This window comes from Bombina bombina, chromosome 7 (assembly GCF_027579735.1).
Source record: "Bombina bombina isolate aBomBom1 chromosome 7, aBomBom1.pri, whole genome shotgun sequence".
NCBI lineage: Eukaryota > Metazoa > Chordata > Amphibia > Anura > Bombinatoridae > Bombina > Bombina bombina.
In genome coordinates this window covers 502130072-502148922 of record NC_069505.1, presented here as the reverse complement: position 1 = coordinate 502148922, position 18851 = coordinate 502130072, and the positions used below count along the sequence as shown (strand labels likewise).

The following is an 18851-nucleotide window of genomic DNA, read 5'->3' as shown; positions in this document are numbered from 1 at the left end:
ACAAAAAAAATGTAATGCCCCTTTAACAGATTTAAACAAGGAAAATGGCAACCCCAGTCGATCATTCATATAGCAAGCCACTGAGCTGTTTTTCTTACCTGGCAGATTGCTTCTCTTTCTGTATGTATTTGTATTGTGACCCTGAGAAAAGTCTCCTTATGGGTGATGAATGAAACCAGATGTGGACTCCTTACCCAATGTGCTTAGAGGGCTATGGCTGCACCTCACTGACGAGGGCCAAAGGAGGCCAAAATTATCTTCTGGGGTTGATGTTTACCTTGTTCAGAGGAGAATTGCCTGGTATTTTGGGGCTGGACTGACCTTGTTAGACGGGATCAGACTGATATAATTCAGAAACATTTTCCTCTGTGGAAAGCAAATTTGGGCTAAAAGAAGCTACTCCCAGGTGGTAACCAGGCAATAGAAAAATCCACCAAGCTGTTGTTCGTTCCTGGCAGAATGCTTCTATTTCTGTATATACTGGAGGATAGTATGGATATTACAGAGTGAATGAGAGTAACAGCAGTATTAGAGACTTTATATAATGTTAAACTGCAAGTTGCAGATATCATTGGTTAATTGAAAATGACAGAAAACACATTTCAATCCATTAAGAACCTTTTAATTGTATTGAGAATAAAGCTAAAAAACAACACCCATTAAAAAGAAAAAAAACACACCAATAGCGCATTAACAAGGCTATATAATATAAAATGATTTGGAAACATTTGCATTATTCAGCATGTATTAAAGTACAAGGGCATCAACAACTACAATAAACCTAATGGGCAGATACTTTAAATAAAAACGTAGAAAAACTTCAGCAAGCCTCCAAACGTAAAAAATTCAGTAAACTTTATTTAAGTGACAAGAGCACAAAAAAGGGATGATATAAAACCATACTCTCAGCTGGTAGTAAACAACTTACATGTTTCAGCAGTATGTGGCCTTACTCATACTTTGAATAGCAAATTACTTTTTGAAGAAGGAGAAAAATATTATCGTGGAATAAAGGAGAGTTCAAAATATCTAGGATGATTGAAAAATCCTGTTAATTTTGGGGCAATATCGTCATCAGTAAATTTTTTCTCTGAGGTCAGGGTGAAGTTTTGTAGGATAATGGTTAGGAAAAGAAACAGCTCAAGTATAGCGAGTCCTTCTCCGGGACATCTCCGCTTTCCTGTAGAAATAGAAATTAGTTAGACACAAGCAGCTCTGTGATGACCTTGGTAACAAAAAAGAAAACTAAACATCAGTAATCTACAGAGGATAATTATTGTTGAAGGTTCTTACCTGCAGAAAAAGCCATCATAGCATCATTCTTCTTGAATCCACCATTCTCATCTAGGAAGTGGCTGGGGTTGAATTTGTACGGTGTAGAGAATTGGCTTGGATCACGATGAACAGTACAGAGCAACGCGTAGACGTCAGTGCCCTTTAAAAAGTAAGTATTTAATCATAATTAATTGTAAAGATTTTTAAAGAAACTGATCTTCCGCTCATTAGAGTTATATATCAGTGACAGTTCTTGGAGGATCATGGGTCTTAAACAAAAACCCAATTCATAACTCTTCAGATTTATTTAATTTATTATGGGTTAGATTATAAGTAAAGCTCAAAAATATTAACTCTATTGTGTGTTAACATTGCTTCAGATAGTGCCTCTAGTTTTGCACTGAAAATACAATATATTTCTTATCTCTCAAGCAATAGTCTAGTATGCACTATCTGCCTGTTAAAAAGCTCAGGTTCATTAAATATCTCACATAATAGATTACTATGGGGATGCACAGTAAAATTCATGGATTACTACTCTTAAACACTAAGCCGACAGGAGCCACAAAAAAAATATGTAGTCAAGTTCTTCATTAAATTTAGTGCTATACTATGTTAATGAAACTTAAATGGACTGTCAACGCCAGAATTTTTGTTGTTTAAAAAGAATGATAATCCCTTTTTCTTTCATGTAATTGGCAAGAGTCCATGAGCTAGTGACATATGGGATATACAATCCTACCAGGAGGGGCAAAGTTTCCCAAACCTCAAAATGCCTATAAATACACCCCTCACCACACCCACAAACACCCACAAACTTTGCCTCCTATGGAGGTGGTGAAGTAAGTTTGTGCTAAAAATTCTACGTTGATATGCGCTTCTCAGCATTGTTGAAGCCCGATTCCTCTCAGAGTACAGCGAATGTCAGAGGGACGTGAAGAGAGTATCACTTATTGAATACGATGATTTCCCTAACAGGGGTCTATTTCATAGGTTCTCTGTTATCGGTCGTAGAGATTCATCTCCTACCTCCCTTTTCAGATCAACAATATACTCTCAATTTACCATTACCTCTACTAATAACTATTTTAGTACTGGTTTGGCTATCTCCTATATGTGGATGGGTGTCTTTTGGTAAGTATGTTTTTATTTTTTTAAGACACCTCAGCTATGGTTTGGCACTTTATGCATTTATATAAAGTTCTAAATATATGTACTGTACTTATATTTGCCATGAGTCAGGTTCATGTATTTCCTTCTGCAGACTGTCAGTTTCATATTTGGGGAATATAAACATTTTTTAAATATGAAATTTATTTCTTACCTGGGGTTTAGTCTTTTTTCCAATTGACTACTTCTTACAAAATTGCGGGCGGTATTAGGCCTGCGGGTGCGACAAATGCTAAACTTTATTGCGTCATTTTTGGTGCGAAATTTTTTTTGGCGTGAAAAAGTACGTCTGACGCAAGTTCGTCACTTCCAGCGTCATACTTGACGCCAAGACCTTTCACACTTTAGCATCATTAGTGACGCGAGTGTGTCATTTCCGGTTATTTTTTTGGCACCAAAAAAGTTTAGTTACGTTGTGTGTCATACTTGGCGCAAAACTTTTTTATTATTTCAATACCCCATTAATGTTTGCCTCTTGCTTTTTTCTATCAGAGGGCTATGCTATTTGCATTTCTTCCCATTCCTGAAACTGTCATATAAGGAAATAGATAATTTTGTTTTATATGTTGTTTTTTATCTTACATTTTTGCAAGATGTCTCAACATGATCCTGCCTCAGAAGCTTCTACTGGAACATTGCTGCCTGACATCGGTTCAACCAAAGCTAAGTGCATTTGTTGTAAAATTGTAGAAATTATCTTGCCGAATGTCATTTGTAATAGTTATCATGATAAACTTTTACATGCATATAGTGTATCCATTAGTAATAGTACATTGCCAGTTGCAGTTCCTTCAACTTCATATGTGCATGACATACCTGTAAATTTTAAAGAATTTGTTTCTGATTCTATTCTGAAGGTTTTGTCTGCATTTCCACCTTCAAATAAACGTAAAAGGTCTTTTAAAACTTCTCATTTAGTTGATGAAATTTCAAATGACCAACAACATAATAATGTATCCTCTTCTGATGATGATCTATCTGATTCAGAAGATACTTCCTCAGACATTGACACTAACAAATCTACTTATTTATTTAAAATTGAGTATATGTGTTCTTTATTAAAAGAAGTGTTAATTACTTTGGATATTGAGGTAACCAGTCCTCTTGACGTTCAGTCTTTCCTATTCCTGAGGCTATTTCTAATATGATTTCTAAAGGAATGGAATAAGCCAGGTACTTCTTTTATTCCTTCTTCAAGGTTTAAAAAAATTGTATCCTTTACCAGCAAAATCTATAGAGTTTTGGGAAAAGATCCCCAAAGTTGATGGGGCTATTTCTACTCTTTCTAAACCTACCACTATTCCTATGGAAGATAGTACTTCCTTTAAGGATCCTTTAGATAGGAAGCTTGAATCTTATCTAAGGAAGGCCTATTTATATTCAGGTCATCTTCTTAGACCTGCAATTTCTTTGGCTGATGTTGCGGCTGCATCAACTTTCTGGTTGGAGAATTTAGCGCAACAGGAATTGGATTCTGATTTATCTAGCATTATTCGCTTACTGCAATATGCTAATCATTTTATTTATGATGCTATTTTTGATATTATCAAAATTGATGTTAGATCCATGTCTTTAGCTATTTTAGCTAGAAGAGCTTTGTGGCTTAAATCCTGGAATGCTTGCTGATATGACATCTAATTCTAGATTACTATCTCTTTCTTTCCAAGGTAATAATTTATTTTGGGTCCCAGTTGGATTCTATTATTTCAACTGTTACTGGGGGAAAGGGAGTTTTTCTGCCTCAGGATAAAAAACCTAAGGGTAAATCTAAGGCTTCTAACTGTTTTTGTTCCTTTCGTCAGAATAAGGAACAAAAAATTCAATCCTTCCCCCAAGAAATTTGCCTCTAATTGGAAGCCTTCCTCAAATTGGAATAAATCCAAGCCTTTTAGAAAAACCAAAGTCAGCCCCTAAGTCCGCATGAAGGTGCGGCCCTCATTCCAGCTCAGCTGGTAGGGGGCAGATTAAGGTTTTTAAAGGATATTTGGATAAAATCTGAGCATTGTCTCTCAAGGGTATCGAATAGGATTCAGAGTAAGACCTCCTGTGAGAAGATTTTTTCTCTCACGTGTCCCAGTAAATCCAGTAAAAGCTCAGGCTTTCCTGAAGTGTGTTTCAGATCTGGAGTCTTCAGGGGTAATCATGCCAGTTCCTCTTCTGGAACAAGGTTTGGGGTTTTGTTCAAATCTATTCATTGTCCCAAAGAAGGAAACTTTATTCAGACCAGTTCTGGATCTGAAAATTTTGAATCGTTATGTAAGAGTACCAACTTTCAAGATGGTGACTATAAGGACTATTCTGCCTTTTGTTCAGCAAGGACATTATATGTCCACAATAGACTTGCAGGATGCATACCTTCATATTCCGATTCATCCAGAACATTATCAGTTTCTGAGATTCTTTTTTCTAGACAAGCATTACCAATTTGTTGCTCTTCCATTTGGCCTAGCAACAGCTCCAAGAATATTTTCAAAGGTTTTGGGTGCCATACTCTCTGTAATCAGAGAACAGGGTATTGAGGTGTTTCCTTATTTGGACGATATCTTGGTACTAGCTCAGTCTTTATGTTCTTCAGAATCTCACACAAATCAACTAGTGTTGTTTCTTCGGAAACATGGTTGAAGGATCAATTTACCAAAGAGTTTCTTGATTCCTCAGACAAGGGTCACCTTTTTAGGCTTCCAGATAGATTCAGCGTCCATGACTCTGTCTCTAACAGACAAGAGACGTTTAAAATTGGCTGTAGCCTGCCGTCACCTTCAGTCTCAGTCATTCCCTTCAGTGGCTATGTGCATGGAAGTTTTAGGTCTCATCACTGCAGCATCGGACATGATCCCCTTTGGTCATTTTCACATGAGACCTCTTCAGCTTGGTATGCTGAATCAACGGTGCAGGGATTATACAAAGATATCACAATTAATATCCTTAAATCCCAATGTACGACACTCTCTGACATGGTGGATAGATCACCATCGTTTAGTTCAAGGGGCTTCTTTTGTTCGGCCAACCTGGACTGTGATCACAACAGATGCGAGTCTCTCAGGTTGGGGAGCTGTTTGGGGATCTCTGACAGCACAAGGGGTTTGGAAATCTCAAGAGGCGAGATTACCAATAAATATTTTAGAACTCCGTGCAATTCTCAGAGCTCTTCAGTTTTGGCCTCTATTAAAAAGAGAACCGTTCATTGTTTTCAGACAGACAATATCACAACAGTGGCATATGCCAATCATCAGGGTGGGACTCACAGTCCCCAAGCTATGAAAGAAGTATCTTGAATACTTGGTGGAATCCAGCTCCTGTCTAATCTCTGCGGTGCATAGCCCATGTGTAGACAATTGGGAGGCGGATTATCGCCAGACTTTACATCCAGGGGAGTGGTCTCTCCATCCAGATGTGTTTTCTCAGATTGTTCAGATGTGGGGTCTTCCAGAGATAGATCTCATGGCCTCTCATCTAAACAAGAAACTTCCCAGATACCTGTCCAGTTGCAGGGATGTTCAGGCGGAAGCAGTGGATGCACTGACACTTCCTTGGTGTTATTATCCTGCTTACATCTTCCCGCCTCTAGTTCTCCTTCCAAGAGTGATCTCCAAAATCATCATGGAACAGTTTTTTGTGTTGCTGGTGGCTCCAGCATGGCCACACAGGTTTTGGTATGCGGATCTGGTTCGGATGTCCAGTTGCCCGCCTTGGCCACTTCCGTTACGGCCGGACCTACTATCTCAAGGTCAGTTTTTTCCAACAGGATCTCAAATCATTAAATTTGAAAGTATGGAAATTGAACGCTTAGTTCTAAGTCATAGAGGTTCCTCTGACTCAGTGATTAATACTATGTTACAAGCTCGTAAATCTGTCTCTAGAAAGATTTATTATAGAGTTTGGAAGACTTACATTTCATGGTGTTCTTCTCATAAATTCTCCTGGCATTCTTTTAGAATTCCTAGAATTTTACAGTTCCTTCAGGATGGTTTGGATAAGGGTTTGTCTCCAAGTTCCTTGGAGGTCAAATCTCCACTCTTTCTGTTTTATTTCACAGAAAGATTGCTATATTTCCTAATATTCACTGTTTTGTACAGGCTTTAGTTCGTATTAAGCATGTCATTAAATCAATTTCTCCTCCTTGGAGTCTTAATTTGGTTCTGAAGGCTTTACAGGCTCCTCCATTTGAGCCTATGCATTCTTTGGACATTAAACTACTTTCTTGGAAAGTTCTTTTGGCTATCTCTTCTGCTAGAAGAGTTTCTTAGCTATCTGCTCTTTCTTGTGAGTCTCCTTTTCTGATTTTTCATCAGGATAAGGCAGTTTTGCAGACTTCTTTTCAATTTTTACCTAAGGTTGTGAATTCTAACAACATTAGTAGAGAAATTGTTGTCCCTTCGTTATGTCCTAATCCTAAAAATTCTTTGGAGAGATCCTTACATTCTTTGGATGTGGTAAGAGCTTTGAAATATTATGTGGAAGCTACAAAAGATTTCAGGAAGACTTCCAGTCTATTTGTTTATTTTCTGGTCCTAGGAAAGGTCAGAAGGCTTCTGCTATTTCCTTGGCTTCTTGGTTGAAACTTTTGATTCATCAAGCTTATTTGGAGTCGGGTCAGGCCCCGCCTCAAAGAATTACAGTTCATTCTACTAGATCAGTCTCCACTTTGTGGGCCTTTAAGAATGAAGATTCAGTTGATCAGATTTGCAAAGTGGCGACTTGGTCCTCTTTGCATACATTTACTAAATTCTACCGTTTTGATGTATTTGCTTCTTCTGAAGCAGTTTTTGGTAGAAAAGTTCTTCAGGCAGCTGTTTCAGTTTGATTCTTCTGCTTTGATTTAAGTTTTTATCTTTCAAAATGAAAATAAACTTATTTTTTTGGGTTGTGGATTAATTTTTCAGCGAAGTATGGCTGTTTTTATTTTTTCCCTCCCTCTCTAGTGACTCTTGAGTAGAAGACTCCACATCTTGGGTATTGATATCCCATATGTCACTAGCTCATGGACTCTTGCCAATTACATGAATGAAAACATAATTTATGTAAGAACTTACCTGATAAATTAATTTCTTTCATATTGGCAAGAGTCCATGAGGCCCACCCTTTTTATGGTGGTTATGATTTCTTGTATAAAGCACAATTATTTCCAAATTTCCTTTGTTGATGCTTTCTACTCCTTTCTTTATCACCCCACTGCTTGGCTATTCGTTAAACTGAATTGTGGTGAGGTGAGGGGTGTATTTATAGGCATTTTGAGGTTTGGGAAACTTTGCCCCTCCTGGTAGGATTGTATATCCCATATGTCACTAGCTCATGGACTCTTGCCAATATGAAAGAAATGAATTTATCAGGTAAGTTCTTACATAAATTATGTTATTACCAATTCCCCAGTTTTGCATAACCAACACTGCTATAGAAATACACTTTTTACCTCTGTGATTACCTTTTATCTATGCATCTGCAAACTGCCCCTTAATTCAGTTCTTTTGACAGACTTGGATTTTAGCCAATCAGTGCTCACTCGAGGTTAACGTCACGTGTATGAGCTCAATGTTATTTATATGAAACACATGAACTAATGCCCTCTAGTAGTCAAAATGCATATATATTAGAGACAGTCTTCAATGTCTAAGAAATTAACATATGAACCTCCTAGGTTTAGCTTTCAACTAAGAATACCAAGAGAACAAAGCAAAATTGGTGATAAAAGTAAATTGGAAAGTTGTTTAAAATTACATGCCCTATTTAAATCATGACTTCAAAGGGTCTGAACTCACTGAATGATCAAATAAAAATGGGGGACCTCTCCAGCAATGAGATATCTCTCTTATCTCTGTAAGTGAAGGAAAGACGAGCCCAGTGCAATATAGCGCTGCATGATATTATAGTTTTGTTACACTTACACCTTTTCCATTATAATTTATATGACTTCTGATTGGGTCCTTAAACTATTATTACATTCAAGCCTTGCACTTTTTATTTTGTATTTTAATACATTTAGATTTATGTTATCTTACAAATTCGGATTATGTTTTTAGAAAATTTCTGTGTAATTAGGATCATACTTTGTATATTTCTGTATATTTTTTACAATGTAAATTGCACTTTGCATTTTCTCTTTTGTAAAATAAAAACACAGCTTTAGAAAATGGGAGGGACAAGGGAGTTCCCTGTGCTGAACAGGGTATTTCTGAAGCTCTCTAACAAGTTTTGAAATACTGTAAGGATTTTAAACAAGCTGGTCTCAATTATTTTTCTCTCCAGCTTTATGCAGGTTAAGATTTTCTCAAGATTCACAATACACTTTTTTAACTGACAGAAAAAAAATATATACCAAACTACAAGCAAAAGCAAGTTAAATTGTAGTGAAAACATTCCAGTTTAATTTTTAATTGGTACAAACTGAACATTTATAGCAGCCCTATGTGTTCCTAAGTTACCTCCCCTCTTGTTAAATTCTTTATAACAGGGAGCATAATTACTTTCTATAAAAGGCATATCTTATCTCAGGTTCCGCCCTTTTTCTTAGAGAATTCAGTGAGTTCAGACTCTGTGAAATCTGCACTATAATTTTTCTCCAAACTAGAGAATATTTGCTTATTGGTCCCATAGAAAGTAATGAAGCTCTCTGAGAAACTGAAGCTGTCAGTTTTTCAGTTTTATTTAAAATAAAAGAAATACAAAATGCAATGTAATTTGTAAAATATACACATAAATATACAAACTATGATCCTAATTTGTTAAAGTTACACAGAAACTATGAGAGCATAATCAGAATTTGTAAAAACACAATGCTAAATGCACTGCTTTATACAAACTAAAATAAAAAGCACAAAGTATAAATGCAGCAGAACTACCATGTCATACAGTGCTATATTGCACTGTCCCTGTCTTTCCTTCACATGCAGAAATGCAGGGAACACTCATTGAAGAGGTATAGCAAAATCTGCCTTTCAAAACTTTTTACTAGGGATCTTGCAGTGCTGAAGGGTCATTTTAGATCATCTCACCAGAGTTTAGAGCCCTATGTGAGATTCCTGGATAAATAACTTCCATTTGTATGAGGTATTGCAGGCTGTATGTTCATGTGTACATATAGGATTACTGGTTATAAAACACTATCTAGCCTTTATATGTTGAGTGGCACTGATCCCAAAATGTGAGAATTATAGTTATTTATCTGTTCCTGCATATGTGTTTACTAATTATAATAATTAATCTATTAAGAGGAATCCAGCCTCATGTATGTTGTGTTACTAGCTATATACCTGTTTTATTTTCTGGGTGAATTAGCTATATACTTGCTTTCTGTATTATGACTAGCTTTATACCTTCATTACAGATGTGATTTTAATATAGAATTCTACAGGGTCGCTATATGTATGTCAGCTTACTGGCAACTATATAAAATTCCTCTGTATATATGTGGTTACTGGCTATTTATCTGCCCTTTGTCATTATAGTTTTTTATATTATATAGTTTTGGATTGTCTAGCTCAGGGCAGTTTCTAAACCATAATATTTGAGGATGGAACAATGTTATCACATAGATAAATATCAAGGGTAAAACGGGTACTGGTTGGGAACTGTTAAGCATTTATATGTGGCATCTGCCATGTGCGCTTATCCATTTGGCTGGAGCCACATTTTAGAGGTGAGCCAGTCCTGGCATGAAGGTTTGGAGGATAATCTAGAGCTGTGCTGGAGAATCTCAATGTTGGTGTGGGTAGTAGCACAAGATGTTTCTGCACCATCTCTTTGAGGACTGGTTGAGTGCCCTTGTTAGATCTCTTGTTTTATGTACTTTGTGCAGGAAGTGAGCCTTGCACGTCTTCCTATCACTTAGACTGTTGCATAGGTGTTCTAATGCCCATGCTGTAATCTGTGCTTTATTATATGTACCATGATACTAGCATACCTATGTGCGTTGTGTCCTTCTGAATCTGACACTAAAATGTACCCTGGCATATGTCTTGTGCCTTCTTCTCCTTGTCTGTACCTTGTACTGTGGATTGTTTTTCTGGATAAAGAACCTTGGAACTGTTTCATGATTTATCCTGGTAATCATCTCTTTTGCTATGAAGACTGGTTCTGGACTAATCATATGGCACTGACAATTGGCTTGTCTACTGACTACCCTCCTGTTCTTACAAGCCAGTTAACCACTGCTGTTATCTGAGGCGGAGTAAAGTCCTGACCTGCTCAAGTCCTGCAGAAGTAGTTCCAGCTATCAAAGCAGGTAATTATTTTATTATCTTATATCAGTGAGGGTCAACCTTTTAACAAATGGGTTAAAGGGACATAATAACCACATGCTAAATCACTTGAAAGGTCTGCTCTGCAGTATAGCTGTGAAAAGCTGATGAAAATATTGCATGGATCGTCTCACATGAACAGTAAAAACAGTAAAAAAGGAAGATTTTTAATCTAAAAAATTCTTCAGCTTACAATAGTAAGTGCTCAGTAAACAGTTATTCTTCAGATACTGTCTAGCTGCAGGTTGAAAAAGAAAAAAACAACAACAGCCAATCAGCATCAGCAGTGCTGAGATCATGCTTAGCTTTATTGTGATTTCATGATAATGAAATCACACAATATTTCCTAGTAAACTTTCTTAAAGGGAAACAACATGAATGTGCCTGCACGTGCCAGGTGCACGCTCCCTTGCAAGTCCTGGGACTAGCATCCTGATTGGCTGGTTTACAGTGGGGTGTGAATACTTAGGACATTTTTATGTAAAATCTCTTCCTATTTTTACCTAGAGATGGTCAGGTGATATATTCTAGTCAACGTTTTATAGCTATGCTGCATCACTTTCAAGTGCTTCAAAATTTTGGTATCACGTCTCTTTAAAAGGACATCAAACACATTGAGATGGTAATATAAAATAATAACATATATATATACATATATATATATATATATATATATATATATATATATATATATATATATATATATATATATATAACTCTGCTATATACTTTCATTATTTATTGTGTCCCCTTTTCATGAAATTTCATTATGAAATTGTGAGCTTTCAGTTCCTGTTAGAAATAGAAGTGCAGAACACTGTTCTATCCCACACAGCCATTGGCTGCACACTCTAGTGACCTATTTATAACTGTCTCTAATTGGCCACAGCAGAGAAGGTAACCTAAGTTACAACATGGCAGCTCCCATTGTTTTATAGACACTAAAACGTTACACTTATGTTGTCAATATTTTAACAGCTAATGAAACCTTAAAAAAATACAACTACATATTATTCTCAGACTAATCTTTTCTTTGATTGCATCATTCTACCTACCATTTTTTATGGCTAGATTACAAGTGGAGCACTATTTAACACTCCCGCTCGAGCATTAACTGCACTAAAAGTAATCTTTCTGCATGTCTCGGGTTGTGCTTGTATTATTGGTTAAAAGTAAACTGTTTTTGCTTGCGTGTTAACCCGAGGTGCGTAAAAAGCTGAACTTAGAATGTCGCAAGCGCATTAACCTATTCCCCCATAGAAGTCAATGGAGCAAAAAAAGTGACAAAAAAACACCCTACGCGCGTGCAAATATAATTGCATATTCTCAAGCGCCCTAACCGGACATGAAAATATTAATATTTTACATTTCAATGTTCTGCACTGAGCAGAATATGTTCTACCTATTCATAAATACTACATCTATCAGGACCGACTCAACTCCAACCCATGGCTCCAGCCGGATAGTTAAGCGACTGGTGGTATCTGAATGCTTAACAAAGCCCCCTCTTGTGGTATTTATTTTTACCTCTTTTACCTATCTCCTACCAATGCATAGAATGCTACCTTGCACATTAAAGTCAGATGGAACCTTTACACTTTAGCTTTAAGTTTTGAACTTAAAGGGACATGAAACCCAAATATTTTTTTTCATGATTTAGAAGAGCATGCAATTTTGAACAGCTTTCCAATATACTTCAATGTTTTAATTTGCTTCATTCTCTTGATATCCTTTGTTGAAAAACAGTAGCTGTTGATTGATGGCTGCACATTGAAGCCTCGTGTGATTGGCTGACCCATGTGCATTGCTATTTCTTAAACAAAATACATCTAAAGAATGTTCCTGCAGCCCCAAGAAACACCATTTGGGAGGGTTCAAATTCATAGAGAATGAGATTTTTATGCAAAATGTTAAACAATGGGAATTTCATTACAAAAGTTACATTTGGTAGCACCTCAATTTTCTAGAACCACTTGTGAGTAAAATACACAAATAAGTCAGATTTCACTAACAATGCTACATAGTTTAATTTACTTTACCTTGGGAATGGTATATCCTTGGAATTCGGTGTCTTTCATAACTGAATGTGTGGCGTTTAGTGGAGCAATATCAGCGAATCTCTGTACTTCATTGATTACGGCTTCTGTATAAGGCATCTGGCTCCGGTCAGACAGCAATGGAAGTCTGTTTCTTCCGATCACCTGGTCAATTTCCTTGTGAAGTTTAGCTGTCACATAAAATATTTCTATTAAAAACTTTGAAATATTTTAAGACTTTTTATTAAAGGGACACTAATATCAAAATTAAACTTTCAAGATTCAGTTAGTGCATGCAATTTAAAAAAATAATAATCTAATTTACTTAAATTATCAAAATGTGCACAATTTTTTCATATGAACACTTTGAAACACCAGTTACTAATCAGTTCACAGTATGTATATATATATATATCAAAATAGCAATGATACTTTTTTTAGAAGATGACAAGCTTTCGGAAGAATGTCTTCCTTTTTCAAGTCTGAAGCAATTTGATGGAATTTACAGATTATATCTTAAAACATAGGATGGCTAAAAAGACAGAAAGTGTTACAGAGGTCTGAATGCAGGGGGAGGAGGGGGTGTCGTAAAATCATGAGGGGGGTTTAGGAGACAGAGGCAGACAGTGTCAGTAAAGGATAACAGACAGGGGAAATATATGGTTATACACAAAGCATATACTAACATAAAGTTATATATCAACATAGAATCAATATGAATAAAGATGTTAAATTAGGTATACAGGGAAATATAAGATAGTCAAAAAAGGAGAAAGGAAAGAAAGAAAAAAAAGGGGGAAAATAATAATGACAAAAATGTGGACATAGGCTTACCTGCGTACCTATGCATAGAGTGTGGAATATACAATGTAATTGACTACAGTATATGAAAGTACATTATAACATTTTTTGATAAAGGGTTAAGAAACCAGAGTCCACATTTAGGGGACAATTTATTATTGTGCGAGTGGACATGAACCGATATTGTAACTGACTTCCCCCAGTTTTGCTTTTAAACATTACTGAGTATCTGCTGGTGAGTGCCAGGTTTTCTGTGTGTTGTGTTGATAATGTTTGTAATGCTTCCCTGTGGGCCTGTTGCCCAGGCTGTTCAGGGGTTAACTGCCTGGGTTGCTGGGAACTGTGCAGCTGTCAGTGTTCAGGGCTGTGGAGTTAACAGTGGCTTAGAATGTGTACCCAGTTCAGTCTGTGAGTGCGGTCCATTCCTGTGTTTTCTATTTATATAGGGGGGACTACAAAAGCTTGTGTTACCCTGGGAGGTTCCCAGTTGGTTTGTTTGAAAGTATGCATTGTGTGGGTGCTGGTTTAGGGACTCAGGAAGGGGGAGACCTTGACATGGTCCTGAGCTTGATCCTTTGGCGCCAAATGTAACTGACTTCCCCCAGTTTTGCTTTTAAACATCACTGAGTATCTGCTGGCGAGTGCCAGGTTTTCTGTGTGTTGTGTGTGTGTATATATATATATATATATATATATATATATATATATATATATATATATATATATATATATATATATATATATACTTATAAACACATAAGTATATAAGTATATTTATTGGGAACAAACAGTTCCCATAGACCATGGTTATTGTTTTGTCAGTGTTTAGAAAAAGTTTATTTTTAAAAATCCACCTTTTGAGCTCTAAAAATCCCTGCTGCAACACACCCTCAAGTTGTGGTAGATTTAGTTTTATTGCATATATTATAGTGTCATCTGCATACATTTGTACAGTTGAGGTTTTGCAAACTAAGGGAAGATCATTTATGAATATAGAGAACAAGAGGGGCCCTAAAAACTATGGGGTATACTGCACGTTACTTTGAGAGAGCTGGAGACGTTGTTTGAAATAGGCACAAATTGAGATCTGTCTGAAAAGTAAGAGCAGAAACAATGTAATGACTTATTTAATTGCGATGCTTTGAGCTTGTGTATTCAAGATGTTGTGATCAACAGTGTCAAAGGCCTTTAACATCTATATATCCAGTGCAGAATGCTGCTGCCAATTTTGGGATTAGTTACACATCTCTAAATAACAATAATGCACGTGCCTAAAAGATATGCTCAAATTGCCGGTGCTCAGTTAAAGACCTCACTTGCGGGCCTGATTTTTTTTTAAAGTTTGCCATTAGAGGGAAAGTATTACACTGACCCCCGCATTGGCAGTTTAGGGACAGCGTACCCTAAAATGTCCTTCCCTTTAATTTGTACCAAATACTCTATTTTACCTACTAGAGTGTATTATACGGTTTAAAAATAGGGATACAAATAAATGAAATGATACCAAAGATTTTATAGTTAAAGTTCCAGATTCATACTCCTTTACACATTCGACAACAGAAGGAAAGGTTCTAAATTAAGGTAAGGGTAAAAATAGAACAAGACAGAGTTTTAGTTTTATACAATAAGAAAAAGGAGACACTATTGGCAGAAAAAAGTTTAGCGTTAAAATCTAAAGATCTAAAATCAGATATATACAGAAAAGAGAGGCATTGTTCTAGGAACAGCTCAATAGCTCATTCTATGGTAAAGTTACAACCTGGGAGTAGCTTAACAAGGTCAGTCCAACCCCAAAATACCAGGCAATTCTCATCAGAACAAGGAAAATGGTAACCCCATACAATTGTTTCGGCCTCGTCAGTGAAGTGCAGCCATATCCCCCTAGGCACATTGGGCTAGGAGTCCAGGTCTGATTTTCCCACGTCATCCTTTCTCCAGGGTCATAATACAAATAAATACAGAAAGAGAAGACTTCTTTCAGGAATGAACAACAGCTCGGTAGCTTGTTGTATGGCACGGTTACCAGCTAGGAGTAATTTAATCTAAAGATCTAATATCAGATAATATATGAGAAGACATAAGAAAATGGAAAGCTTTGCAGAAAGTTGTTTGAGAGAAAGAGAGATTATCAGGCCGGGATTTAAAAAAATAATCATTCCACATCACTAAGAGGTATTCATTGGAAACTGGGTGATATTTAACAGTGCATTAAGTGCCAGTGTCAATCCATTAGAAGAATCCGCAACATCTGAACATGTGGAGGATAGAGATACATCCTATGCTCCAAGATCTGATTCTTCACCATCTTCTGAAGAAGAAAAAAAATCAAAATTTTGAAACATCAAAAAAAGCACAAAATGATCGAAAACTTATTGTATTCGAATCATGTCTGGATGAACTTTTCAAGAATATAAAGTGCTCTTATGGTGGTAACTGCAATTCTCCATTGGAACACATTTTAAAAACAGTTACTGGAACAAACATTACAATATACATTGAATGCACTCCTGGCCATAAGTATAAATTTTGAGACAGCCAGCCTCATTTTGGAAAAAAGCAATTGGAAATATTATGAGTTGTGCATCTATCATACTGTCTGGTAACCATTATAGTAAAATTGTACAATATTTTAACATTATGAACATTCCATTTCTCTCAGAAACCACTTACTACAAATTTCAAAAGAGTTACTTTTTTTCCAGCAATAGAGAGAATGTGGATTGTGGAGAGACATCAGATAATAAACAATCTGAAAGGAAAATTTGTTACAGTTATGGGTGATGGTCAATGTGACAGTCCTGGTTTTTCAGCCAAGTACTGCACCTATACTTTAATGGTGGATACTACTAATAAGATAATTGATTTCAATATTATACAGGTGTCAGAAACAACGTCTTCATTTGCAATGGAAGCAAAAGCTTTTCGAAGAAGTGTCACCAATCTTGTTGCCAAAGGTCTTCATATAATGACGATTGCCACTGACCATCACGTGTCAATTAGAAAAATTACGAGGATTACAAAGAAATAAGACACCAATTTGATTTGCAGCATTATAACAAAAGTCTTAAAAAAAAACTGTTTGCTTTAGCCAAAAAAGAGAAAATCAATCACTTCAACATTGGGTTCCTCTAATTTCTAACCATCTGTGGTACAGTGCTGCTTACTGCAAAGGGGACAAGATCATATTAAGCGAACTTTGGCGCTCTGTATTACACCATGTTTTGAATGTACACTCATGGGACAATGAATCAGTGGTGAAGCAATGTCTTCACAAGGAGCTTACACCTGAAGAGATTACTGAGCGTCCATGGCTTGATAAAAAAAATCGATGGCATACGCAGAACTTTGTAAGTTCATAGAGGACCCACTCATCGAAAAGTATCTTGTGTATCTGAAGGACTATTGTCATACTGGACAGTATGTATTTCACAGTATGGTGCTGAAATATCGTCCAAAGAGGGTCCATTTTTCAATGGATGGGATGAACGCAAGAACACAGTTGGCAGTCATGTCACACAATGCAAATGTGGATCGTCCTCAAGCGATTGTTACCAAACCAACTAGAGTAAGTCGTCCAAAAGGAACCAAACGATTCAAGCCCTTTTACTCAAAATTGAGTAAGCAGTGGCACGTGAAAGCAGTGTATGAGAATACAAATAATGAGTTCCTTCAGCCGATTATGTTTGATATTCTTCAAATAGTCAATGGAGAATTAAAATATGACTTTCATTCTCAAGTGGCACGATTACCACCAAATATAGCACAGGTTCAAAGACCAACAGCATCGGAATTAGTGGATTCACATCGTTCAAGACTATCAAGGAAAAGGTTGTTTCGAGGGAATGAACATTAATTTTCATTTCTATATATAACAAAAGACTCTAGTTAAATTATATTTCTTTGTTTTTTGAATCATCTATTTTATACATGCAAAAAAATATATATTTATATATTTTACAGTTTACTTTGAAAGTTGATTTTTTTTGTTTTGTGTTTTATTTTAATTTTTTTAATCAAAAGTTAGAAAGTAAATTTCATCACATGGTATTTATATATAATTATTTTGACTTTATATATTATTAAAAATTCATTTGATTTTCATTCATTTTTCTTTTTTTCTTTTTGAACCTTAATAAAGAAAAATTCTTGTTTATTTTTTTTTAACTTCTATTTATCAAATATATAAATTAGATAGTATAACCGTTTTTTAATATCTGAATGAAAATTTTAATTAGTAATTTGAATTTAATAATTATATCATTATTAGACATACATTATTTATTTAAATTTTGCACAAAAATATGAATTATTAAACTTCTTCATGAACAAAATACAATTTATCATATGAATCAAAATCATGATTTTTAAATATCAATTTTAAAAATATTAATTTAATATTAAAGGGACACTGAAATTAAATTTTTTAGTTCATGATTCAGATAAAACATTTATTTTCATTTTTTTATTTATTATCAATTTTTCTTCATTCTCTTGTTCACTTTATTTTAAAAGGAGGAATCTACATCTTACCAGCCAGCCCATTTTAGGTTCAAGATCATGGATAGCACTTGCTAATTTGATGCTTTCATTTATCCTCCAATAAGAAAGCATAACCCAGTTTATCAAACCAAAATGGGACAGAAAATATGCATCATATTCCTGTTTTTTAAATAAATATAGCAAGATAACTAAGAAAATTTGATAATAGGAGTATATTATAAATTGGATTACAATTGAATGCTCTATCTGAATTATTATTGCAATTTTTTTTGTTTTTTCAAATAAAAAAATATAAAAAATAAAATCAGATGTGTACCATGTTTAAACTTTCTGTTAAAAATGTAATTAAAAATTCAAATTATTTTTACAATTTTTTTTTAAAGATATAGATTTTTTAAATTAATTGATTGTCTAATATAATCAGCTTATGTATATAATATTTTTTTTTTTTTTTTTAAATATATATAAAAATATATTTCATGATTAACATATTACAAAAATGTATAGCATTATTACTAAATGTGCATTTTCAGTATATGGCTTTCATATATACACTAAACAGTGGTAAAATGGACTGTTAAGTTGTTTTTGTTCATTTTCAATATGGTATGCTGTGAGTCTGACATTTTAGGATAATTTAGTAGTGTCTTGTATTTAGACATTGTATGATTTTCACATATGTTATCCTATAGTCTTGTATTTCGCGAAGGGCCAGTTCATCCGCATAAAAAGGAATTGTACGGATGACCTGGACTTCAAGAGAGAAAGTGAGGCTCTTATGGGCGATCTCTTGGATAGGGGATATAAGAGGAAGACACTAGAACGTGCTCTCTTG

At 35.3% G+C, this 18851-nt stretch overlaps 1 protein-coding gene across 3 annotated transcripts in view; it reads right to left on the bottom strand.

The window, feature by feature from the left end:
* Positions 1 to 606: 606 nt before the first annotated feature.
* The window catches only part of LOC128666889 (cytochrome P450 2G1), a 162583-nt gene continuing 144338 nt past the window's right edge, over positions 607 to 18851 (bottom strand). For all 3 annotated transcript variants that reach the window (XM_053721699.1, XM_053721700.1, XM_053721698.1), the window contains 3 exons: positions 12719 to 12906; positions 1294 to 1435; positions 607 to 1180 (listed from right to left, as the gene is read on the bottom strand). In XM_053721699.1, the coding sequence (XP_053577674.1) occupies positions 999 to 1180; positions 1294 to 1435; positions 12719 to 12906 (512 nt within the window). In that variant the 3' untranslated portion in view covers positions 607 to 998. The remainder of the gene's footprint in view (positions 1181 to 1293; positions 1436 to 12718; positions 12907 to 18851) is intronic.